Below are 27,629 nucleotides of genomic sequence, written 5' to 3' on the forward strand. Positions count from 1 at the left end.
GACACAAGCTGTTCTTGGGACAGTTACAGAGATGGATATTGTATATATGGATAGATATATTTTATAGAGACATAGGTTAATCTATTTATGCTTGACAGAGTTTATGTAACTGTGACATTACCTTAAATGTGTTTGCCTTTTTTCTTTTATGGTTTTGGGAACTGTTCCTCAGAAATAATAGGCTTTATTTTTAGCTGACCTCATATAAGGAATGCAATCATTTTGATAATGGAACTTGGAATGAGAAATATTTATTCATCATTCCTTGGCCAGATGTTGGCACCAACTTCCTTTGAAAGTGTGGGAATGTAAACAAATCATAATTGTGGGATTGTTAATCTGTTTCAACATAACCTAATCAGGCGCAATGCGATAAGATTCCCACGACAAGCAATTTGTAAACAATGAAAGCAGTAATGTGGCATAACATGACACAGTCACAGCCAGTCACAAGATTTATGATATTCATTATACAGCTTTGAGGAAAAAGATTTTGGACCAATGAGATTTCAGTGAACGTGGCTACCAAGTTCAAGACTGCAGAAATAGAAACCAATGTTGTGTCCGAATATGCCTACTTCCGTACTATATAGAATGTAAAAAACAGTATGCAAGTATGTTCAAATAGTAGTCATTAAACAGTAAGTAAAAAGGATTCAAGTGACCTACTACGTCAGGTGAGATTCTGAAGGCAGTATAGGTGATTTGGTTTAAAAAAAATTTTTGTTATGTTGGTTAAAAGTCTCTTTACATTCCGATAGCAGTCACTAAGTTAAGTGGTCTAAATGTGTTTATATGTATTTATATCGTCTGAGGAAGGCGTCCGACAATAAAATGTTTGTCCAATCATATCTCTTGGTCAGAGGGCTACGATAGGCTGTCCTACCTGCCTGTCAACGTATGTATTTGCACATCTGCTTGCGCAGACATGATACGTCATCAGCTAGTTCCATTATGCTATTGCAGATGGAGCGAGAATGGAAGGCGTTATTATTGTAATATTATGCGCTTTGTACTGTAAAGTTTTCTCACCGTTGAATGAGACATGAGGTAATCTGACAGCGTTGCATTCAACCCTCCACCAACGCCGCCTCTCATTGTGTCGCTGGTTAGCCTCTGGTCTGTCTGTGCGCCTTCATGTGTTTTGGAGGAGGCATGGCTTTGGAGAGTGATTTGCAGGGAGGGTGGGATCTTATGCTTTCAAATCTAGTTTGGCATTGCTAGCCTCTCCGAAATTGCCTACTCTACTTTTAATGGACACTTTACTATAGGTCATGTGACAGTGATAACATGTCGTGCTACCCTTATTCATACTTTATAGAACATACATTTTTAACATTCGTGAAGTAAGTTTCAAACCAAATGTAGGACCTAGACTGAAAAAAAAAATTGGTGGTAAAACAATTTTCACTCGTAGTAATTTTTTTTGGTTTTTTGTTAGTAAATAATTTTCTAATTACAAAGAAATTACATATAGCACATTAAATTAGACATTTTTGAAGCAGAAAAACTGAAATAGTATTTTCTTGTAAAACATACTCTGATAATCTTTGTTTTACTTACATGTTTGTTATAATCATTTTTTACAGTGTACTGAAAGAATGCGATTTAGGACAGCTCAAATGATTGACAAAATCTCCTCTTGTTTGTCAGTTGTCATGGTTTTGATTGGATGGATAGGACATAAATTCATATTTAATTTAAAGAAATAGCTTTATTATGTGGTGCCAACAATTTTATCTGTGAGAAAATAAAAAGACTATTAACACACAGAACATATTTCTGCATATGGGTGGTTTTTTAATGGTCCTGGTCAAAACAGCACACATCTATTTCTCTATGATATTCTGGTCCCTGAAAATGACTCATACCCTGTCACGGATTGGCGTGTTTATTAATCCACAGGCAGGCAAGACGATGAAGAAGAGTTCAATATCTTTTAATAATCCAAATGTCAGGGAAACAGTACACATTCAAGGATCCACAAACTGACGAGACTGAACAACCAACAGAGTCAAGAGGGTAGTATAAAGACACAGAAGGTAATGACTTAATTGATGAAGGGCAGGTGAATCAAATCAAGACACATGAGGAGAAAACTAGGTCACAGAAGACACAGACATAACAAAATCATGACATATCGCCCCTTCCGGGAAAGCACATGTTCGTGCCGACAAAGAGTTGAAGGGATGGTGACCAGTGACTGAAGAGAACAGGGTAGATAAGATAGGGCAGAGAAAAGATAGGAGACGGCAAAGGGATGGAGGATGGAGCAGGCAGGACCAGGGAAGCGAGGAGCCAGCAGTGTGTTGAGATGGATGGCAGGCCAGAGCAGGAGGAGACAGCTGGTGAACCACCAGAGCCCAGGCAAGACGAAGGCCCACGGCGGAGTCGCAGGAGGGAGGAGCCATGGAGGAAACCTGAGCAGAGGATCCAGGGGTGTGAGCTCCTGCGACGATGCCGGCATGGATGGTGACCCAAACAGAGCCAAGCAGTCGCAGAGCCTAGGCGACCATGAGGATCTGGAGGGCCAAGGCGAAGCAGCAGATTCCGGCGACCGAGGTGGAGGCAGGGATCTGGAAGACGATGGTGGAGCCTGAGGACGAAAGTGGAGCCCGTGGGAAGAAGGAGTCTGACAGAGCCAGAGGGACGAATTGACGAGGCGAAGCCGGAGGAGTGGAGTCCCGAGGCGGCGGATGCTCATCGACTGACCAAGGTGGAGCCGGAGGGATGAGGGACCCCAGTGGAGAAGATGGGATGACGGGCCATGGTGGAGACGATGGAGCTAGGAGCCTAGGCAGAGTCTGAGGGTCGAAGGACCAAGGTGGAGTGCAGGATCCTGTGGCTGGAGGCAGAGACAGGGGAACCTCACGCCAAGTCAGAGCTGATGGTAGGTAGCCCCGATGTGGTCCCACATAGGTGAGAGCTGGCTGAGGGTGTGCAGAGGGGGTGACGGACAGCAGTGGAGCTGGGGAAGAGTGCTTGAATGGAGTAAGATGTGGTGGCAGGCAGGTGCAGGACTCAGGCTGAACTGAAGAGGTTAGGAAGTCCAGCAGGGCTAGCAGAATAACAGGTCAAAGTAGAGGTGATGGTTCTTGAGGCTGGACTGGAGTGACATAAGCTGCAGCTGGCAGAGAGTGAAGAGACATATAGACAGGTAAGCGACTAGGGATTGAGAGACAGAACCAGAAGGCGAAGGTGGGATAGGTAGGATGGGTGTATGCATGAGAGATTCAGAAGGGTCAGGGCTGGACGAAACCAGCGGAGACATATAGGATTTAGGTCTGGATGGAACCAGCGAAAATTCAATAGATGTCAGATTCAGTCAATTCATGACTGGGAGAACCAGATCAATAAGGCTGGGTGGAGATGAGGAAAATAAATGGTCAAAAAGGAAAGGAAAATCAATAGAGGCCAGCTGCAGCTCACCCTCGGCGGCGGGGATAGGGGCGGGGCCTTCCTCCTTGCCCTCGTACTCCACGAGAATCCCCACTGGGACAGGTGTTGTAGCTGGCTCACACACCTGGTCAGACTCATTCTTGGGCTTGAGCTCCAGGGCAATAATCTGCGCTACGTACTCCAGTGCTTTGGTCACGGCAGGCTCCCGCTCCGCGTCTGCAGTGGGCGCAGTCATTAGCTCCGTTTCACTGGGTGAAGGCTGGCTAGGCTCTGGTTTGGGAGTGGGGCTGGTGAGTTCCTCGTTGGCATTGAAGACGGTGAGTGGTGAATCATTGTTCACAAGCACCAGCTCCACAAAGCAGCAAGGCTCCCTCAAGGACTTTCCCCGGATAATTTAGCCTTCCTACGTAATAAAATGTCGTCAGGCAGACATCCGGGAATTGAGTGTGAGGTCCAAGAAATCCTGTGTCTGGTCCTCAAGAGGGCACTCCCCCTGCTCCAGCAGGAGGAGAAGAACAGCTGAATTCCCTGAATTCTCCCAGACCCTAAAAGTCTCAATGCTTTTACAAAAAAAAACAGCAAATCTCTCCTCTACAAGCTGAATGATTTGCGGTATTGTTCATGTAAAACAAACCAAGTTATGCACCAAGAGATAATACTTTCGAAATCATCCCTCCCATCAACATCGTTTTTATCGTCATCATCTCAAGAATTCCCTGAATTCAGCTGCACTGAACACAAAAGCAAACAAAAAATGCCGCTATACTTTGGTTTTGGTCTGGTCTTCTGTCACGAATTGGCGTGTATGTTAATCCACAGGCAGGCAAGATGACGAAGAAGAGTTCAATATCTTTTAATAATCCAAATGACAGGGAAACACTACACATTCACACATCCACAAACTGACGAGACCGTACAACTAACAGAGACAAGAGGGGAGTTTAAATACACAGAAGGTAATGACTTAATTGATAAAGGGCAGGTGAATCAAAACAAGACACATGAGGCGAAAACTAGGTCACAGAAAACACAGACAACAAAACCATATTGTAAATCTAAGTTTTTTTTTTTCATTTTATCCTCTCCCAGACCCTAAAAGTCTCAATGCTTTTACAAAAAAAAACAGCAAATCTCTCCTCTACAAGCTGAATGATTTGCGGTATTGTTCATGTAAAACAAACCAAGTTATGCACCAAGAGATAATACTTTCGAAATCATCCCTCCCATCAACATCGTTTTTATCGTCATCATCTCAAGAGCAAAGCTGTCGGCAAAAAATGGCCTTGAACTCTACTCTGACCTTGTCAGAGTGTTCTGTCTCAGATGATGCTCTCTGAAAACAGCTGGAAAGTTCTACTTGCCAAGAGTGACAGTTCAATGTCCCACTGAGTAGACCTCCATCTAAAGCTGAGAAGAGCCTTTGTTTCCCCACCACAAATGACCTAAAAGTCTTTTTGCGTGGGTGTTCTCTGAGGATCTTTTATCCTCAGAAAATGTCAGAGAAGTCAATGCTTTTGCCTACATATTTAAGCAATACTAATACAGTTCTTTCAAAGAACATTTAAGCCCCTCAAAGGAAGCATTTAAATTCACCATGAAATCAAAATTGACTGGCCACTGGAAGCAATTAGCAAACAACAACAATCCAATCAATTCCCACCCATTTTTTTTTTCTCGTTCAAGATGCCATTTCACTCAGATGTAGCATCACAATAGGGAAGAAAAGACACAATTTCCGTTTCATCCCCTCTTTAAGAACAGAACAAAAGCTAACATAATATAGTCTGACCTGTTTAACAAAGTGCTCCTCAGACTATGTCATTAATACTTCATTAATAAAAGCATGCTATAAATTATTTATATAGTGAGGTCAATATGGTTTTAATCATTGTTAAAGGGAGTCTGAATGGTGTTCACCTCCATTTGAGCATGATGGGCCTTTGAACAATAGTAATTGTTTCCCTTTTTAAACACTACAAAGCAGTCCATCAGTGCAACCTGCTCCATCCTTTTAGTGCTTTTAGCTGCTTCCACAGTGGATTCAGGTCAAAGTTCATCTCACCAAAAGGAATACTATTTCTTTTGTCTAAAAAGGTTTATGAGGTATGAGTTATCTGGTATTAAGATATTTTAAGACCTTGAGGTAGAATAGAGGCATACATATACTGAACTACACGAACAACTGACTCAGTAAAACACATTTGTGACATTTGTTTATTGTAGATGAGACTCACACAACTCTTTGAATATGCCTTTCATAAGCTTATTGTGGCCTTTTTGAAACTTAGTTTGGAACTTAATTGTAATCCAGAAATACAACATTCTTCCTGTATTGTTAAATACACTAAAGCATGTTATCTTAATTTAGTGCAAAAAATGTAATCATTAATTACATATATAAAATACTAGCAATGCCTCTAAGAACTGAATTGGCAGACTGTGTTTCAAAACACTATGATAGTGTCACAATTATGGACTTGAGTTTTGTCTTTTGTGTTTCCTTTTCCTGTTTGTCCTTATTTGGTTTTGTTCCTGTACTAGTTTAGTTCATTAGGTCATTATCTTGTTTAGTTCTTTATCAGTTAACCTCCTGCACCTGTGTTGCCCTCATTAGTTGCCTCATTTAAGCTCACTCCTTTGTTCAATGTTCAATGTTCAGTCGGTTATTGTTTGTGTTACTGCTGTTGTCACCCAGTTTTCATCATTGTGGGTTACTATTAAATATGTTATTAAGATGATCTTTGTCTTCGTGTGCCTTGCCTCGACCTGAGTATGACAGATAGACCACATTAAAGGGCACGAAACGAAATCAAAGACCAATATTTTTTGCAGTTTATGAAAGTGGTCAGTAGAGTGTAATATGTCTGCCAAAAACCATTAGGTTTGGCAACAACTGCAAAAACGTTCCCCTGTGAGCAATCTTGTCATAAAAGAAAACTGAAATAATAAAGGGAAAATTGTTCTTTTGAGATCAATTGAGTGCAAAAATCACAGAGAAATGTCAATTTTGCTCTGTGCTTTTAAAACATGTATCAGGCCTTTCTAGTTGGATTGATCTAGTAAACAACACTCTATGAAAATAACTGAAAGACAGTTTATTTTTTTTAGTTTGTAAGATGATATTTGTGCCATTGATTTATTATTCAAAATTAGGGCAGACTGTTTTGTTTTGATGTTTTGGCAACAAATATTGCAATTAATGAAATATGTAAATATATAAATATGCAGTATATCATTTAAAAAAAAACTTGTCCCCTACTCTTTATGTTTCACTTATTTCAAAATCTACTTTTTTTTTGTCTTGCATATTAAGAATAAAATATTGGCATATAGTGAAGCTTTAAGTCTGAAATTAATCCCAATTGAATTAACTGTGGCCTGTCAAATAATTTTCAATGAGCTATTATTACCTCAGACAAATAAGTTAAGCCAAACAGACTGATGTCGGTGTACACCCTTTTCACATCAGTCTCAAAATGAATTCATAGCAGACAGCCTTCACTTGAGAGCTCCTCTGGTAGCCACATTTTCTTGATATTTGACATTATATTCATAACTTCAGATGTTGAATTTTGGCACAGTAAATACACAAATCATGAACACTGCTACATTATACGTACTACATAAGTTTCAAAACTCAAACATCCTATAGCAAGGCCTTGCTTTCCCAAGGTTTACAGAGGAGTCTAAATAAATCTCTCTAATGAAAATAATTAATTCCATCACTGATGGCTGTTGCTATTTTTGCCTCAAAATTGAGTCGTAGTCAATGAAGTCAAACAGAGATGGATGTAATTATTGAACCTTTTCAATTTGCATCGGTAGGCTAATTGGACTTTCAACAAATAGCAAAATAGGCAGACAAAGGACAATCTATAAGGTGTGGTCACAATAGAGAAATTTTGGCAAAATTTAGCAGGCAAAACAACACTGTAAAAAAAAATCCGTAAAATATACGGTAAAAAACCGGCAGCTGTGGTTGCCGGAATTTTACCGTAAAAAATATGGTAGCAACGTTTTAGGTTTTACGGTTTTAACTTAAATTTACAGTTAAATACCGTAATTTCATTAACTGATATAATGTTAATATACCAACCTATTGAAGTACTGAAATCTGTTTTGTACCTTTGTAATACACTGATAACCACCAAATGCAGGTGGTGATGAGAAAGTCACATGATGAACCAAAGCCCATCACAAGCAGCTTTTAAATAATAAAATATATAGAAGGTGCACAGTGTCATTCACACAAACTTACAGTCTTTTACCATTAAATTCACGGTCATTTTTTACAGTGAAGGTTTATTGTCAAAAGCGTATGCATGACACACCACTCACACAGAAGTCACTTTTAAACAAAGCATGTTTTCTGTTGGTCAATGCGTCAAATTCGTGAGACCAACTTGAATGCGGTGATCTGTGTGGGGAACTTTTTCACCCTCAAGTGCAACTCCTTTTTTCAATATTAAATGTGACCACAGCTTATAGAAATGCTCATTTGTTAAACTTCCTACCCTGTTTAATATTTCTTAATGAACACAGCAATCCACAACTAATCCACACCACTATAGACCATCAATTAATGTCTTGTTAAGCGAAAAGCTGTGTGTTTGTATGTTTGTAAGAGAACAATTTATCAAGATGTGATGTTTTTAACTTCAAACCGACTAAAATATGAGTCCGCTATCCATAATATTGTTATTTGCAGTAAAAAAAGTAATCTTGTCTGAAACAGGAGAGAAATGTGCATATAACAAGCACTGACAAGTGAAGACAGTCCAAAACAGTTCTAAACAAATATGTTGGTGGATTTTGATTTGAGAGGACAACAGAGAATGGACTTTTTCACTGGAGGAAGCATTATTATTATGGATTATGGATTCATATTGTGGCCAGCAGCAACGGTTTAAAGTTAAAATGCCTTAATGATTAATTTGTTTCTTACAAACACACAGCTTTTCACTTCACAAGATGTTAATTGATGGACTGGAGTCGCATGAATTACTTGTGGATTATTGTGATGTTTTTATCAGCTGTTTGGAGTGGACTCTCATTCTGACGGCACCCATTCACTGCAGAGGATCCATTGGTGAGCAAGTGTGTCAAAATCTGTCCCGAAGAAAAAAACTCATCTTGGATGGCCTGAGTGTGATTTCTTAAGAGTGACTGGGAGCAATAAACCTTGGCTACTACAAAGAGAAAATCTCTTTGTAGCCAACTTCTGTAAAACTCTCACAGGAAATTACAAGGAAACATTCCTCTTGTCAAGTCCACAGAAAGGTTATGAGCGACGGGTTCCCGTGAAAAGGGCTTTGTTATCGTAATGATCTCTCTGCTCTGTGAGGATGATAAACGTCTCAAGGAACATTCACACCTCCCACAAATTATTGGATTCCATTACATAGTGGGCTCTAGAGATGAGGCTGTCAGAAAGATTAGGGACGGCACCGGTCCACCCCTGCTTTACGAGCCCAGCGCATCTTTTGTATTAGACACCTAAAAACCCACGCAGTGGCTACTGCTGTTTTATGACATGTTCTGTGGACCCTCCTACAGAAAGTTGTATGGCAAAGCCTGCCGATACTTTTTGCAGTTGTAAATGGTTGCAAGAGTGCATATTTTAAAAAGCAATGAAGTATAGACATTTCAAAATAAGAAAAGCAAGTACATGGTAAAGTGAGTTCTTTATGACAAGTGTCTTTATGAGTGAGTCATTGAATTATTTGCTTAATAAAACAATAATTTGTTCAGCGTAGCGTCTCGACCAATCTGACACACTAATTTTTATTTGATTTAACAAATCAATTATTCATTAGATTAACAAATCGTCACAGTCCCCTCACTCAATAAACTGGATGCCAGGATTTCTGCAGAACACCAGGCCCCCTGGTCACCATGACAACTAATCATGATATCACTGGTTTTATGACCCCCCACAGGAATATGAGTAGAATAACCCACTCATTGTCCCCATAGGAAAGGCAGAGTAGAAATGGACTTTTCTACTAATTAATTCATAGGAAAACCTTTCTTTGAATGAACACACATCATCCTTCAGGTCATTGGGTATATTATTGTCATCGTGTATTTGGTCTTTGAAATTGTATACTGTTATGCAGACTTATAATCGAAACACCCTCCTGTCAGCTTACATATATATATATCTGATGTTTTTATCAGCTGTTTGGAGTGGACTCTCATTCTGACGGCACCCATTCACTGCAGAGGATCCATTGGTGAGCAAGTGTGTCAAAATCTGTCCCGAAGAAAAAAACTCATCTTGGATGGCCTGAGTGTGATTTCTTAAGAGTGACTGGGAGCAATAAACCTTGGCTACTACAAAGAGAAAATCTCTTTGTAGCCAACTTCTGTAAAACTCTCACAGGAAATTACAAGGAAACATTCCTCTTGTCAAGTCCACAGAAAGGTTATGAGCGACGGGTTCCCGTGAAAAGGGCTTTGTTATCGTAATGATCTCTCTGCTCTGTGAGGATGATAAACGTCTCAAGGAACATTCACACCTCCCACAAATTATTGGATTCCATTACATAGTGGGCTCTAGAGATGAGGCTGTCAGAAAGATTAGGGACGGCACCGGTCCACCCCTGCTTTACGAGCCCAGCGCATCTTTTGTATTAGACACCTAAAAACCCACGCAGTGGCTACTGCTGTTTTATGACATGTTCTGTGGACCCTCCTACAGAAAGTTGTATGGCAAAGCCTGCCGATACTTTTTGCAGTTGTAAATGGTTGCAAGAGTGCATATTTTAAAAAGCAATGAAGTATAGACATTTCAAAATAAGAAAAGCAAGTACATGGTAAAGTGAGTTCTTTATGACAAGTGTCTTTATGAGTGAGTCATTGAATTATTTGCTTAATAAAACAATAATTTGTTCAGCGTAGCGTCTCGACCAATCTGACACACTAATTTTTATTTGATTTAACAAATCATATGATTAATTATTCATATTTCCTCATGAGCTGATTCGTTACATCAGTAACGCCACTACTGTTTGTTGTTCGGAGATGAGAAACTGTCAATTCTGCTGTGGCTTTGCTTAAAACCATTTTCATTGGCAGAGTAAAAATAAAACTTAAAAATAAGCACAAAAACTGCATGTTTGTAAGAAAAATACTTTTAAAACACTTTTTTCACTTCAATTGCATCCAGTTAAAATGTGAGTCCACTATCCATAATATTGCTTTCTCAAGTGAAAAAGTCATCTTGTTTGAATCAGGAGAGAAATATGCACAGATCAAGCATTGTTTATAACAGTTCTATATGTTGGTGGATTTTGATGTGAGAAGACAACAGGGGATGGACTTTTTTGGGGGAAGCACTATTATGGATTTTGGACTCGTATTTTGGGCAAAAATGAAGTTAAGACATGCTAATGATAGATTTGTTTCCTACAACCCTGCAGCTTTTCACTTCACAGGATGCTAACTGTTCGACTTCTTTCGAATGAAATTCAAGATTCAAGAAGCCCAGTGCACTCAGCGTCACTGGATCTTGAGCAGCTTGGTCGACCTGCCTAACTTCTGCTTTTAAGTAAATCATGTCAGAATTTTTCAGAAGTAGCTCATTTTTAACTACCAACAATGTGTGTGACACTCTATAAACAGTGGCTTGGTTCTTGCCTGAATATGGCTAATGAGTGGAAGGGGTTTAAAGCCTATTACCATTTTAAGTATTCTGAGCTTCTCAGGAAGCAAGCCGTAACAAAACAAATGCTCCAGCGATCAGAAAATGGTGCACATGACTGAGCAATGAGGAGACTTGTGATGTGTTATGTAAGACCACAGAGATAGAATTGGTAATGTTTCTACTTAAACTCAAATATATTTTATGATATGACTTTAGCTGCAGTGACTTAATTACAGACTAATGCATAACAGACTGAGACTTTCTTAATGTAATTTTCTTAATTTGACATCGTGATGAAAAAAAAAGACAGATAATTGCTTGGCAGAAGCAAATAGCATGTGGCTGCATTGTTTTTAATTTAATTATAAAATGGGATATTCGTGGAAATTCTAATCTGCAATCATGTGTGTCCCTCACAACCGTTTAGCATGCTGATTGTTGTTTAACATTTTGATGCTCATTATGGGATAATAATGACAATAATGACTTTCTCAGATGACATTATCAGCATTATCAGTGTTATCAGATAATTCAGTTTAAAGAAATCAACAGTGTGACTGAGGGAGCATCAAACTGCTTTCAAAACAAAATCTTTTTGCCATTATAAATACAACACTATTAAATAAAGCCATCAGATTTAAAAGGACTGGTGATCCAATATATTATTATAATAAGTCAAGTTATTTTATACAAATCTTTCACTGTGACTAAACAAATAACCTCCATAAATTACGCATATTGAATCAAATAAGCCACATTTATGCTGTACATTTCTGATGAGAGATAAAACTGTGCTGCCGTCTAGTGTTACCTTTATAAACTGACACGTACCGAGTTTATTGTACTGTAGGGCTATGGTTAGTGCTTGGACTATGTTGATTTGCGTGTTAATGGAGGAGTAATTTATAAATACACAACAGAAAATGTTTCTTAAGCCATTCCTTTTAACCAAAAGTCTGTATAGTTAGAAAAATGACAACATTATCACTCACTTTTCAGAAGAGCAGTTATTTTAAGAAATATTGTTTTCGTGGACTCCAATTAAATCATTTTACAATACTGATACAGTATAAATATATTCTAGCACGTTATAAGGTAACACTTTAATTTAAGGTGTCCTTGTTACACATGTTACATGTACTTACTATTATAATAACAATACGCATATAATTACATGCAGGTAACCCTAAACCAAACCCTCATCCTAACCCTAACCATATAGTAAGTACATGTAGTTCATTGATATTAGTCAGTACTTAAATGTATAATTACACTGTAACAAGGACACCTTAAAATAAAGTGAACCCAGTATAAATATTAGTTTTTAAAATTAAATGGCAATTGGCTCAAATGATCTATGCTGAAAAATCTGTTAAATGAACACCAATGCACAAAATAATTTATATTAACCACTTGTTTATTTTTTGCATTCTCCTTTGCAGTGTAATATAAAGTTGAATTCACACCTTACAAAATAAGGTATGGTATGGATGTCTGAATCGAGATTGCAATCTTTTAACAATTAATCATGCAGCTCTGCCAGGATAGTAACTATGTTCACCTCTTAGATGTGAAATCAACTGTTGACTGCTGGGATGCTCTGACAAATAAAACAGGTCAGCATTCTGTGCATAATGCGCAGCCTCAGAGAAAACTAAATTATTAAAGTGATTATTCAAACATTGACTCATTAGCTAGTGAACCCAGGTGAAAAAGACGTAGTATTAAATGTATTAAAAATATACTTGAAATTCAAGTAGTATGTTTATAATACATTTGTATTCCCAACATGCTTATTTGAAGTGCAATAAAAATATATTGAACTGCATTTTAATATATTTCTAAAAAATATACTAGAAGTACTTTCGTATTAAATATATGCTTAGTTATACTTCTAAGAAATATGCTAAACAGAAGCATACTTTAAATGTATTTATAAAAAGTTATACTAGAAATACTTTGGCAATAAAAAAAAGTATAGTAGAAATACTAGGTTAATAAATATATTTTCAGTTACACTTTTAAGGGATATACTAAACACAGGCATACTTTTAGTGACTTTATAGTGTATTTACAGAAAACATACTTATGTTACCCTTACTTAAAGTATATTTTATGTCTACTTTGTGTAAGAACATAACAAAATGATTACACTTTTAGTGGGTTTTTAATGTACTTTATATTGCAGTAGGCCTACACATGGTTATATTTAAAATATTTATGTATTTATAATTTTAATATTTGGAAAAGTACAATATTTTGAAAAACATTTTTAAAATTTACAATGTACAAACGTTTGTCAACTATTATTAAGCATTGCGATATTTAAAATATGTTGTTTAATATGTTATTCAGTTTTACTTAAAAGGTTATGCTACTTTGGTTGATTAGGCTGTTGTTCATTACATGATACATTAATTGTAATAAGCTAGGTGTTTATAAATTTGTTCAAGCTTGACGCCTTTATTTTCTAATATATATTTCTGAAATTCTGCCATCATCCCCGCACTTTTGCCTCTCACCATCCCTACGCCATTTCCTTGTCCACCTCCAAAACCCCCGCCATCCCTACCTATTCTGTTGCTTGAACTTTATCATCTTCAGTCTTTGCACACACACAGCTATTCATTACAAATAGATTAAAATCAAACTTAAACATATCTTGAAATACACTTAATATACTTAAAGTTGTTTCAAAATAATACATTTAATATGCACTTAGTATAGTATAATTTAAATATAGTAAGTATGTCTGAAAAAGCACAATTTAAATATATGTCTTTTTCATCTGGGAAAGAAGACTTCATGATCAATCTCATTCACTTTTGAGCAATCCATATCAACACATATAGCTTAAAAGATGACATGGTAAATGATTATAATGCAACTACCTGATAAAAGATTACAAGTCTTTCAGCAGCATCGCATGCACTCATTTTTGGAGACTTCAGTCAACTCGGAAACTCAAGCATTAGATGAACATAAGAAAACACCAGTTCTTCATCATAGGCATCAGATATGACAAAAGGTTGATATAAAACTCAATAGCCCCCTTCTTCACCACACACTCTCATAAAGGAATAGTTCACCCAAAAATTAACATTTCCTGATTGTTTAAAGCGGTCATATGATGATGCTAAAAAGAACATTATTTTGTGTATTTGGTGTAATGAAATGTGTTTATGCAGTTTAAGGTAAAAAAAAACACATTATTTTCCACATACTGTACATTATTGTTTCTCCTCTATGCCCCAAAAATTGGATGGGCGATAAACTAAATCATGTCGACGTGTTATTCTACCTTAATGATGAACATAATTCATGGAGTTATTAATAATTCAAACATGTTCATTATTCATTAGGGCCTATAGGCCTTTTATTACTACATTCCTTTTATTAATTACATACAATTGCATACTGTTGTAATGCCAGGCCAGCAGAGGGAGCCCTCGCCCGAGTATTGACTGTCACGCTCCCTCTGCTGCCTCGTTGGTGACTTCCTGTTTGGCAGCCATAAAGCATGGCTTGCCCAAACACTCTCTGCGAAGTATTGCCAGTCTCACTGCCTTACCGAGCATTCTATTACCATTGCCTGTTGATATTGTGTATGACTTCTTGCCTGTTTGATTCTACTTCTGATTATTGGATTTTCCCTCTGTTTTGGCTGCCGATTGGACTGATTGACTGTGTTTAGACTACTGCCTTTCTGACGCTGTTTCTGGATTGCCCTTTAAATAAACTTCTGCATATGGATTCTCACTCGGCTTCAGCCTCCTCGTTACAACTGTGTACAGTTCATCAATTCATATAGTGTAAATCATATTTATCAACAAAATTGCATTTACATAGAATATTTCTATATTCAGCATTTTACATTAATGACATTTTTTTTCAAATAAATAAATCCTACATCTGAGAAATGGGAGGGTGACCGAATTCTTTTTTGGCCGTATGGTTTCTTATAGTTATAGTTCTGTATGGTCGCAGCTTGTCACATTATGTTTCATAACATAATGTCAGAATGTACACAAGCAAATTTGCCAACAGGTTACTGTACATTTGGATACTGTAGAATCCAGGAGAAAGTAGGAAGTAGGAGGGTTTGTAAAGGAAATGACAAAATAGAAGGTATAATTACACGATTGAGAATGGGACACACAGGGTTAAATAAAACATTACATCTAATAAGGAAACATCCAACTGGCATATGTGATCATTGACAAGAGGAGGAATCAGTGGAACACATTATGTCACTGCCAAAAGTACATTAGGAAACAAAGTTCTATAGAAATTAGCATTAAAGACATAGCCTACTTAATGGTCATAACAATGAAAGTTTATTAAATTATCTGATAATAACTGGCTTAATTAACAGAATTTAAAAGGTTTTTATTATTATTATTATTATTATTATATATTATTGCCAACCGCCATTAGAAGAAGAAGAAGAGACGAAGCAAATTTGCCCATGTCAGCCGTCAGCAAAGAGTATTGATGTCTGTCAGTTTGCATCATATCAGTGTAAATAATGCAATATTTTAAAATACTGCTGTATAGTTTCACACTCATTTCTGTACTAGTCACATAGTAATTTGTGACCCTGGAGCACAAAAGCAGTCATAAGTAGCAGGGTCAGAATTATAAATTTTTCTTTTATGCCAAAAATCATTAGGATATTAAGTAAAGATAATGTTCCATGAAGATATTTTGGATTTATTATGTCTATGGTTTTATCCCCGCCTCGGGACACTGCTAGCCGGCTAAAGCTCCGCGTGGGTTCATGATCGACTTCGTCGTGTTTGGAGTCTACGGCGGTTGACATAAACTGGTTTGTGACTGGATTAAGATGATTTCTGGGGTAATGGATGAAGATGAAATGGAGTCAGATGACTGGAATTTAATAAGTAGTAGGAAAGGACAAGAAAAAAGAAAGAGTGGGCGAAATGAAGGGAGTTGGGTAGATAGCCAAACCAGTAAAAGGGGATTAGAAGGAAACAGCTCAGATGAAGATAATAGGGTTGTACGTAAAAAGGTCGTAAGAGAGGAATATAAAGTAATTCTTAAATTCAGAAAGGAAGATGAACAGGTTAATCTAAGTCCAATAGCATTGTCTAGAGAGTTGAAGAAAAAGTTAGGAGAAGTGGATACGGCTAAGATTTTGAGAGATGGAAGCCTGTTAGTAATATGTAAAACAGAAGAACAAAAAAACAGCACTAAAAATTGATCATGTTTGCAAGAAAAAAGTGAATGAAAGGAAGATGTTGGGTGAGAGACAAATGAAACAGGGAGTGATAACAGGCATTCCAATCGAAGAAGATCTAGAAAGGCTCAAACAAAGTATTTCTGGAGGTGAAGTGAGTACAATAAAAAGGTTGAAAAAAACAATGAATGGGGAAAGGGTTGATAGTTTATCACTTCTTTTGGAGTTTCAGGATTCAGTGCTTCCAGAAAGAGTCAAAATTGGATATATGAGCTATGCAGTGAGGCCATATATTCCTCCCCCACTCCGCTGTTATAGATGTCAGAGATATGTTTGTCAACCGCCAATAAAATTTCAAGAAGAAGAAGAAGAAGATATTTTGTAAATTTGGTTTGCATGAGTTGAGCGCTAACCCAACGTGTGACGTCACCCGCGTTACGGCGCGTGCGCACATGAATCGTCTCACACTACTGGCTAGAGATCCTTGCGAGGAGACAACTGGTGAGTGTGAATTAAACACACTTTTTTTTTCAGAGTCTGTAGAACCAGATAACATCCTGAATGCTTTTAGAGTAAAACGGTGAATGGCGGCTAGCTCACTTTCAATCTTCGTTAAATCCTCTTTTGTATTTATTCTAAATCACATGAGCAAATTGAAGCTAATGCTAAGATAATTAGCACTCCCGTTGTAAACCAATGGAAACTGTTAGCTTGAGCTAACAGCTCGTTTGTGCTAGAATGTTCCATCTTTGATAATAACTGTTTTGACTTAGTGAACATATTTATGCGTTACCACTCCTCGGCAATGGTTACACATCTGAAAGTCGTTAATTTGTAAAAGTCTATCATAAGCTGTTATTTCGCGTTTAAATCTTGTGTAAGTTACTGAGTTGATAACTGTGGGCGTTTAGTGAAAGTATTAACTCCAGAACAGTAAAAACTGGAATAAATACATTGTAACATTCGAAATCTGCTCCGAATCCAAATCATTCTTACCAAACTGAGGTTTCTCTGATTTACCAACCATTATCATGCTGTTTTTCTATATTGTTGTCTTTGGTGATGATAATAACACACATCCCTGTTTCATAGGTTTCCTTCACATATTTATTTGGTGAGGTTTAAGCCTCAAGACAGAATGGCAGACACAAAGCATCTCGCATTCTCCATCATCCAGTTTCTCCATGATCAGCTGTCTTCTGGGAGTCTGTCATCAGATGCTCAAGAAAGCTTAGAAGGTAAAACCTTAGTGCTAGAATCAGTGCTGGACACTGTTATGCTATTGTTTGTTAATTCCTAGTTTGTTTGTTTTTTTTATTTAGTTGCCATCCAGTGCCTGGAGACGGCATTTGGCGTCTCTGTAGAGGACCAGAGTTTAGCAGTCAGTCAGTCTCTGCCAGAGATATTTGCCTCTGCAACCAAACAGGTAAAAGCTGTTCACGGGTGTCATCCAAACCGGGTGTTTTCAAACTGGGATCCGAGGACCACCAGGGGACTGCAAGGGAGTGATGGGGTCTGGATAAATGTTTAGAGAAAGTGTAAAAAGTAGATAAAAACAAAAATAATTACAATTTTTTATTCAAATAAAAAATACACTACAGTTAAAGTACAGTACTGTAATGAGTTGAAGCTAAAACATTTTTAAACTAATGGGTCTTTATGCAAGAAACTATAGATAGTCTTCGAAATTTTGGGATGGGGTTCCCTCACATGATGATGATCATATCTGGTGGTCCATGGCATTTAAAAGATTGAAATCCCCAGATCTAAACCATGTCGTTTTGGAATGTTTATTCATAGCGTTGAATGGACTTCCCCTAAGACATTGTTATATGTTGCAGACACCTCAAGTTAAGACCAATTCATCCAGTGGTTCACCTTCAGAGGAGCAGTTAGCAGAGGCAGAGCATCTTAAAACAGACGGTAAGACCATCCGTCACACCTTTACCATTTCAGGGTGCTTGCTATGGTCTTCTCACTCAAAGTGTTGCATGTTTGTATCTGCAGGTAACGATCAGATGAAGGTAGAGAACTTTAGTGCAGCTGTTGAGTTCTACTCTAAAGCCATCCAGCTTAATCCTCAAAATGCTGTCTACTTTTGCAACAGGTATATGCACATCGGTTTCATTAAATCCGAAAAAGAAAAATTTAATGCTGTAGTATTTGTATTATCCAAGAATGATTGATTAAAGTATTTTAATTTTTTAATTTTATTTCTTGGAGAATTGTTTTTATTATTTGAAAATTAATATAACTTAAAAAAATTATTTTTAGAGCTGCAGCCTACAGCAAACTGGGGAACTATGCTGGAGCAGTTCAAGACTGTGAACGAGCCATTGGAATCGATCCAAACTACAGTAAAGCATATGGGCGTATGGGGTAATTGTAATGTTTTTATTTTTCCCCCTAAAATGTTGAGCACAGATAAATTATTGGAGGCCAATTGTTTAAAATTTTTTGCTCTTCAGGGTTCCCACAGGTCTTGACTTCACCTTTATAAAATTTAGAAAAGCAATAATCATGATACAGTCTAATATATTTAATAATTAAATAATTTATAATAATTCATTTAATAATAATTTATTATTTATTTATTAATAATTAATTAATATATTTCAAAACGTTATGACTTAAGTAAGTGTGTGCCCTGCACATTTCAAAGTCTAAATGCAGCCCTGTTGCCCAAGCGCGAGCCTGTAGAACATGCATTTATTTTTATTCATCTCCTGTTGATACATTATGAAGTGTTTACCTTATGGTGTTTATATTGTAATATGTTGTAGATGTTTGCAAAAATGCATGTTATATTTCTCATCTCTTTTAATTATCAGTTGGAAGTAGGAAAGCATAGATATTTCAAAATAAGATTCCTAGTGTATTTCTGAGTTACCATGCATTGTGCATCATTATTTTTTCTAGTTATTGGTATTTTGGTCACTCAAACTGTATCTGACATTTAATTCAAAGCAACACTAAATCCTCACTGAATATGTGCTGCAGCCTGTTTAATTAAGCAAAAGATTGAGAAAGGACATACTGTATTAATTTTGATTTGTGTAGGTCTTAAGGTTTTAAAAATCCTTAAATTTGTTTTTAAAAACAGATCAGATATGAATGAATTTTGGTGTCACATTTACTTCTTCATTTATGTTTTGCTTAAAAACAAGGCTTGCTCTTGCAAGTTTGAACAAATACTCAGAGGCTGTGAGCTTCTACAAGAAAGCGCTGGAGCTGGACCCTGACAACGACACTTACAAAGCCAACCTGCAAATAGCAGAACAGAAGATGGAGGGACAGCCCAGCCCAGTGAGTTCACAGAACCACCCCGATAATAGTTTTCGTCTCTCTGTGGAAAACAGAGGGTTGTGCTAAAGCCCATGTGTTTATCTTTGTCAGGCAGGGGGTTTGGGTGGAGTCGACCTGGCCGGTTTGCTGAGTAACCCTGGGTTCATGAACATGGTCAGTAGAAATACATCTGTATGTTCATCATTAATGCTTGCTTATTCTCATCACTAACTCACTGTCACTCTCTTTAGGCATCTAATTTAATGAACAACCCGCAAGTGCAGCAAATGTGAGTAGACAAATCTTAAGCACAGCATTTATTATACACGTAATATGCACATTATACATGAGGTGATGATGATGATTTCATATGATTTTGAAAACTTTAATGTTGTTGTCATATGGTGTAAACATCAAAAAGTGGGGCTTGGGCCAAAAATGATAAACCTCCCAAAATTTAAGATATGGAGGCAAAAATGCCCTTGTATGAGTTTTGTTATAGCTACTACGTCATCTCTGCAGTGGAAAGATACTGATATTGATTTGTAATAGCCATATAATGTCTTATTATTCTAATTTTTTCTGATGAAATTTAAGAACTTGATGTTTACTACTTAAATCATTTCATATTCAATAAGCTTAGGAAATAAATTGCCAATTATAAAGATTAGGTATGTAACGATATCAAAATCTCACGATACGATAATATCGTCAGCAAGTCATACTGCACTTTTAAGCTTTTTTGATGGAAACGGCAGTAGAAAACTCCAACTTCAGTGAAAACAGGCTTACAAAAACGTGTCTCACTACAAATCTAGTGAAATGCTGCCATGAAAATAAACCCCAACTGGTGGCCGTTGCGTTCCTAAACGCTCGTTAAAATCACAGCACATGCAATAAACGAGTTCACTGCATTCATTCACTGTGAACTAAACCGTTCTGAGGTGCGGAAAACACAGGACCACGAGCTGATCGCCTCAACAATGTGTGTGCTTCGCTTTGAAACGCGTAGCGAAAACAGACTTGAAGGGATTAAGCCATATTGTGCTTTCGGTTTTAGTTCGTTTGACAGATACTGTGCCAAAGCATAATGGCCCAAGACCTTTTATGTGAGAATAAGAAGTTCATGTGACCATGATAATATCGAGACAGATTTGCTATTGCGATATCATGATATTGATAATATTGTTACATCCCTAATAAATATAAAAAATGCCCCAGAAGAACACTGATGAGAATATTGCTTTGGAATAAATTGGATCTTCTCCTAAAAAAAAAAAAAAAAAAATAAACGAGTTCACTGCATTCATTCACTGTGAACTAAACCGTTCTGAGGTGCGGAAAACACAGGACCACGAGCTGATCGCCTCAACAATGTGTGTGCTTCGCTTTGAAACGCGTAGCGAAAACAGACTTGAAGGGATTAAGCCATATTGTGCTTTCGGTTTTAGTTCGTTTGACAGATACTGTGCCAAAGCATAATGGCCCAAGACCTTTTATGTGAGAATAAGAAGTTCATGTGACCATGATAATATCGAGACAGATTTGCTATTGCGATATCATGATATTGATAATATTGTTACATCCCTAATAAATATAAAAAATGCCCCAGAAGAACACTGATGAGAATATTGCTTTGGAATAAATTGGATCTTCTCCTAAAAAAAAAAAAAAAAAAAACATTCCAAAACAGTACATTTTTGTGACAATGCTTAATATCGAGCCCTGATTTAAGAAAATGATTGAACCTGACATGCAATAATGATGGTCTGCAGGAGTCGTCTCTATGATATTGCTATGATATTTAGGTTTTTGTGCAATTTAGTTGGGCCATGCGACTTTGTGGGTCACACCACATTACATCAGTATAAAGGGCAAAGATTTTCAGGTGTTAATAAAGGGTGAATCTGATTTTTTTCAAAAAAAAAAAACCATAAAAATGATCATAAATATTTAACAACGTTTTCTTTTCAAGAACTCACTTTTTTCTAGTGAAGCACCAAAATGACAATTCTGGGCCAAAACGTAAAACTGAATATTCAGGATGCACTTGGCCGAGAACTGAAACTAAAAATAAATTGTACTTCATAATCAGTTAATTAATTATGTATTTAATAATCAACACTTAAATAAAAAACTGAGTTCTACAATCATTTAAAATGCACAGGTTTTATGCCAAGAAATGGCAATGGCCCTCCTAAACTATTTCGGCTGAATATTTTTGGTTGCTGATATTTTCAATGCATCACTATTTCGGGGCAGTTGTACCAACTTGACGTAAGACTTTGTGTTCTTAGCAGAAATGTATATCAGCTGTTTCTGTGCCCATGTAGGATGTCAGGTATGATGTCTGGGGCTTACGGTCCTATGGGGGGAGCCACCTCGCCAGGAGCAACAGCTGGAGCTGGAGCTGGAGCTGGAGCAGGAGCAGGAGCAGGAGCAGGAGGTGCAGGTGCAGGTGCAGGTGCAAGCGCAGGTGGTGGTGCCAATGATCTCTCCAGCCTCATACAGGCGTAAGTTTTAACATCACTATCCTGTGATTTTCATAGGTTTCATTCTACTTCCTAACAGGAAATTCTAAGTTATATTCAGTGGGGCTGAACTAGTGTTTTTCTGTCACAGTGGTCAGCAGTTTGCACAGCAAATGCAGCAGCAGAATCCTGAGCTTATAGAGCAGCTGAGGAGTCAAATGCGCAGTCGACCTCCCAGTAGTGCTGGCAATGACGAACACTGACACTCCCTATGGTACCACAAATCACTCTAATTCAAGTATTTTTGTGAAAAGACTGGAACATAGCTTTAATAGGTTTTAGACTTTAAGGCAAGGTACTACAAGCTAAAAAAGTTTTCATGCACTGGTCACTTTTGAAATTTTGGGTTATTGGCTTTGAATAAGGTGTTGTTTCAAACTAGTGGAAGGAAAACATCCAAAATGCACTTTTAAGTGTCTATTTTATTGCACATTATCTGTTTGTGTCTGTAGATTTAAGTTACGATACATATCTTTATCGGGTTGTCTTATTTACACTATTTACACAAAGTGCAAATAGCCCGCCTTGTTGACAGAGGCTATTTACTCTACCTCCGCCCACCAATGTGTGATTGGGCTAGTCAATACTACAAAAGATGGCTGTCAAACGTCAGCTCCAGTGGCTTAGATGGTAAAGCGTGTATTGCAGTATTTTTGACGCGATCGACCCGGGTTTGAACCTGCCTTTTGCCGAACTCCCTTTCAAATCTCATATCTTATCGGAAAGACATTTATTTTCAATAAAAATTAAGAAAAATAATCAAAAGGTTGAAAATAAAGTATCAGGTAGGGTTAGGGTAGGTGTAGGGAGGGCTTTATTGTCCCAATAAGGTGGCATCCATTTAATAATTTGAATAAAAATTATAATTTTTACTTAATACGTTATTATTGCATAATGTTTTATAGTGTACTACAATACTGAGGTGCAGATAATTGCCACTGTTTGCAATTAGTATAAATAGCCAAAAATCCTGCTATTTTAACATAATGTAAATAGAATCTTCATCCGAAGGCCAGAGGGCGCTCTCGCGCTGAAACTCCAAATACACCCTGCAGAAAAAAATCCAGGAAATCCCTATAGCCATAGCTGAATAAACAGAAGATTTAACTGCTTTCATTGATTCAGAGTAACTAATAAACACGACTACGACAATATATGGTTTATCTGAGTTCTTATTATTATAATTTTGTTCACATGGAGCAGCATTTACTTCACAGAGCCATAGGTCACTGAGAAGCTACGCAAACAGCTGTCATTATCGATTTCTTCGATTTCATAATCACGCAATAATATAGTGTGCAATTTTTTTTTTTTTCCCGTAACTTGTCAGTGAACTACGGCTCTGTGTAGTAAATGCTGCTCCATCTGAAAGCATGTGATGGAGATTTACTGCTGATTACAGAACCGGCTTTACTGACAAAATGCACATGACAATCGCATTCGATTAATCGTGCAGCCCTAGTAAATAGCCTCTATAGCTATTTACACTTAGTGCTAATAGCCACTGCCTATCTTTATAGGCCTTTTTCTCAAAATTATTATTATTTATTTTTTGTTGAAAATCATCTCTTCAGTAGTGCTAACATAAGCCAAACTTTAGAGTTGTATTATCTATATTCTGACGGTGTTTACAGAGTGGTTTGTTCATGTATCATTTGCTTGACTTTATACAATATTTTATTCCTTAAATTTTAACAGAAAGTTGTCAGTATTTTCTAAATTATGTAGTGATAAATTCATATCCAAAATCCCCTTTTTAAATCTTTTAATAGGCCAACTGAAGGATACAATTTTCAGATTTATGTTCTGGAAATGTATGCAAATTTGTGCATATTTAATTAGACATTGCCTCAGTTGCATATTTAAACTTAACATTTTAGAAAACTTAAAAAAAAAAAAAAAGAAACTGTTTGGTCAGTATGTTAATCTATTAGTTCATTTTTTAAAATCATATTCACCCGGTGTGTCTTGCCTTAAGATGTTCTGTAGGTATTTTTAATGTTGTTTGTGGTTGAGCTTTACAAATGTTCAAAAAACAGCTTCTTTTAAACGGAATATGTTCAGAACTTAACATTACTTTTCTCATTTTGTGCAGAGTTTCATTCTTGACCTGGTGGACCTTTGGAAGATGGGCTACTCTTTTATTTTAAGATATACCTTGTACCTCCAACTCTAGGAACGAGACTGAATTTATTCATCTATAAAAACTGCATGAGTTCCCACTGCCCCACATTGCCCTGCCGGTTGGAAGAGGTCATCAGTGCACATGTACACATCATAATTGGGCACTGGACTCCAGCAAATGTTTATCAATGAAATATCACACTGGGTTAACACTATATTCCCAAGTAATAATCCATGTTACTGGACTGTGATTAATGAAGTGCTGCTACATGGACATAATGCAGATTTGCTGTAACACCTCAGTGATTCACTTGTCCAATGACAAGTCTCTGTCTGAACTGAAAGGGGTTGACAAGGAACATGTGCAAACAACATTGACAATTAAATGTCAGATTTCAAACAGGACTTTGTGTTTTTGCAGCTGAAGTTTCATGTTTCACAACCACTTATTGCTTGCAACCAGTGAGATTTGTCAGAAAGTACCATTACTTAACAAGTGTGGTTCTTAATTTGTTCTGAACTTTTGGATTAAAGGAAATTTATGTTTTTGTCCATTTTGGAGAACTGATATGTGTGATGGTATATTAAAAGGAACGGATGTAATCCGTAACATCACTGTGTCTCAACCTAGCAAGCTGCCTGTATAAATAGCATTTTGTGGAATTGAAGGCAGTGTTGGGGGTAACGCGTTACAAGTAGCGTGAATTGCGTAATCAGATTACGTTTTAAAAGTAACTAGTAAAGTAACGCATTACCTTTTAATGAGTTACTTTTTCAAATAAGTAACCCCAGTTACTTTGTTTCCCATGTCTTGACTGACAGCTCTCGTGTTGCCATGTTGAGAGAAATCGGGAGTAAGTGCAGAGGCGTGATGTTACTGTAGTTCTAGACTCATCTCACTCACAAAAACAGATTCAGTATTCCTCAGAATGAATAAAAACAGTCAAATGCAAACTCAGAATATTATACAAACCTGCAATATTTAAATATGTTCATCTGCTTACCTGTACATGCAATAGTCTATATTTTTACCGAATTTGGCCTTTTCATATTACGACTTTTCTTCATCCAATAAGCCACTTACGGTAAACTTTACTTTATAAGGGTTTTCTATGGGAGGAAGATGCATAATGTGAATATTTTTGAGTGTTGCTTTCAAATTCTTGCCATCTGCATACTTGTATATCTAGTTTGCAACATTAATAAGGTGTATACTGAGTTTTGTCTTTTAATATTACTTTTAATGTATTAAGCCACGTAAATTTTTTTTCTTTATAACTCTTCTATGGGAGGAAAATGCTTAACATGAAACTGCACATTGCTGTCATGTTCTAGGCTCCTCTTAGAAAGGCAAATAATATCCACGTAGCTTTAAGGTGAATTTAATATTTTAGTCATATCAACATTAGTTATTGTTAATTTTCAAAGTGTAATTGGTCATTTAAATGTATGTTTTTAAAAGGAAAAAAGTATCTTTTAAGTATATCGGCGATACTGGCCCTGTATTTACTTGGTATCGCTCAAAGTACTCACATTATGCATCTTCCTCCCATAGAAAACCCTTATAAAGAAAAGTTTACAGTAAGTGGCTTATTGGATGACGACGGTGATATGAAAAGGCCAAATTCGGTAAAAATATATACTATGTATGTACAGGTAAGCAGATGAACCCAGAATATGAACGCAACACGCTGAATTTAATTTCCTACATTGATAACCATTATAAAAAATATTTAATATGGCGTAATGGAGGAAGACAATGATATAAAAAGACCAAATTCGGTATACAGTTTGTTAATAAAATATAATATGTAGCCTACAGGCAAGCAGCTGAGCCCAGAATATATACGCAAACATGCTAAATTACATGTTAATTAAACGGTTTACTTCCATAGAAAACCGTTAACGTAGACTAACCATGTTCCGTACACTTTTCGTTATTCGCCTCACGCCAGCGACCACTCCTCCGTTATTGAAAGAAACAAGCAAGTTTGTGTGATCATTTTCTGGGGGAATACCCATTATACAGGCCACACTTTGATTGATGTCTTTAGGACCAATAGTTTTTGAGAAAAGTGGGGAAAAGTACCTCCTCCGGCAGTGTACGGAAAATGATACGGTTTAACGGTACAGGCTTATAAATGGTGTTCCGTACAGCGCGCATAACTTAATTTTATCGGCGAAAATGGACATTTAACTGATCAACTGTGAGCTGTTTATTTATTTTAACTGTAGAAAACATGATTTAAATTAATAAGAAAGATTAGTACCTTTTTATTTGATTAAAATGTAAGTTAATTGCTGCTTTAATAAAGGACCATGCGAGTTAGGCATGATTGTGTCATGATATTAATTATGGCATGTGAGTTAAGCATGAACCACGTGAAACGTTAGTGAATAACATTTCCATATCTTTCTGAAGACAATATGAATATAAACGGATGATGGGCAAACGGCGTCTGTGCTGCCTCTCTGCTGCCTGTCTCAGGTGAGAGTGGCGCTAAGTGGTCATCGCCCGCAATCGAAGTTTAAAAATTCCCATTTCAAAGCATTTTTCAACAAAAGGTAATATATTTAACAGTTTGTGATAACATAATATTCATTTCATAAAGGCTGTAGTACTGTGAGAAACATGAATTAAATAGAAATGTACATTTTCGCTGCTCTAGTAGTCTCCCCACCCAAGCTGCAGTCTTGAAGTGTAGCTTGCCCACCGTCCATTTTCAAGACACCTAGCAAACTTACTGAAATCTCACTGAAACGAACGGCGGGTGGGTCTCTGTCTTGGTCGGGGGTGAAAGAGGGAGAAATAAGGATGACACAGATATATAGTTTATGCACGACCTGGAAGTATTTATTCAGCGATCGGCGCTAAAACGTCATCTGTACGGAACATGGTTAGTCTACTGTTTCTGTCAATGGTAAGTTTTAATTTAAAATTGTGATAGCCTACTACCTTCTAACGTAAGAAACGTTGACTGTAGGCTGTGTTTACATGTTTTGCCACTTGCTTGAGCATCGTAATACATAAACTTAAATAATTAAGTACAGAAGTAAAATTAATAATATTGCTTTTAAACATGAATGTCTATGAAAGATAGTATTACTGTGTGAAAAGATAATCATTATGCTGAGAGAGAAAAAAAATTAGTAACCACGTTCAAATTTGAAATCAAAATAGGCTAATGGTGGTATTAGCCGCGGATCATAGTGCACTGAGCAAGCACACTGAGCGCATAGGCTACGAACCGCACACGGACTGCACTGCAAACGGATCCTCCTTTAATTTCGTTCACTCTTTGCTGATATAATACAGCACTCAACTGCCATGCATGCACTATAAGGATTTAAAGGTGTCATATGATGCTGCTAAAAAGAACATTATTTTGTGTATTTGGTGTAATGAAATGTGTTTATGCGGTTTAAGGTAAAAAAAAAAAAA

At 36.9% G+C, this 27,629-nt stretch overlaps 1 protein-coding gene across 3 annotated transcripts; it reads left to right on the forward strand.

Annotated features, from left to right (window-relative positions):
• The first annotated feature begins 2,341 nt into the window (after nt 1-2,341).
• On the forward strand, nt 2,342-24,965 carry LOC107753803 (small glutamine-rich tetratricopeptide repeat-containing protein alpha-like). Of its 3 annotated transcripts, none has more exons than XM_016570046.1 (12): nt 2,342-2,348; nt 17,340-17,485; nt 17,570-17,673; nt 18,089-18,170; nt 18,255-18,354; nt 18,522-18,626; nt 19,415-19,553; nt 19,644-19,706; nt 19,784-19,821; nt 21,866-22,045; nt 22,155-22,277; nt 24,159-24,965. In XM_016570046.1, exons 2-11 carry the CDS (start codon nt 17,386-17,388, stop codon nt 22,264-22,266), a joined length of 1,023 nt encoding a protein of 340 aa, XP_016425532.1. In that variant the 5' UTR covers nt 2,342-2,348; nt 17,340-17,385; the 3' UTR covers nt 22,267-22,277; nt 24,159-24,965. The 3 variants fall into 3 exon arrangements, with proteins under 3 accessions (XP_016425532.1, XP_016425531.1, XP_016425533.1); XM_016570045.1 differs by lacking the exon at nt 2,342-2,348 and adding an exon at nt 16,660-16,748; XM_016570047.1 differs by lacking the exon at nt 2,342-2,348 and adding an exon at nt 16,764-16,827.
• The last annotated feature ends 2,664 nt before the right edge of the window (nt 24,966-27,629 follow it).

Source organism: Sinocyclocheilus rhinocerous, unplaced genomic scaffold (assembly GCF_001515625.1).
Source record: "Sinocyclocheilus rhinocerous isolate Xijiao unplaced genomic scaffold, SAMN03320098_v1.1 scaffold711, whole genome shotgun sequence".
In the NCBI taxonomy this organism is placed as follows: Eukaryota; Metazoa; Chordata; class Actinopteri; order Cypriniformes; family Cyprinidae; genus Sinocyclocheilus; species Sinocyclocheilus rhinocerous.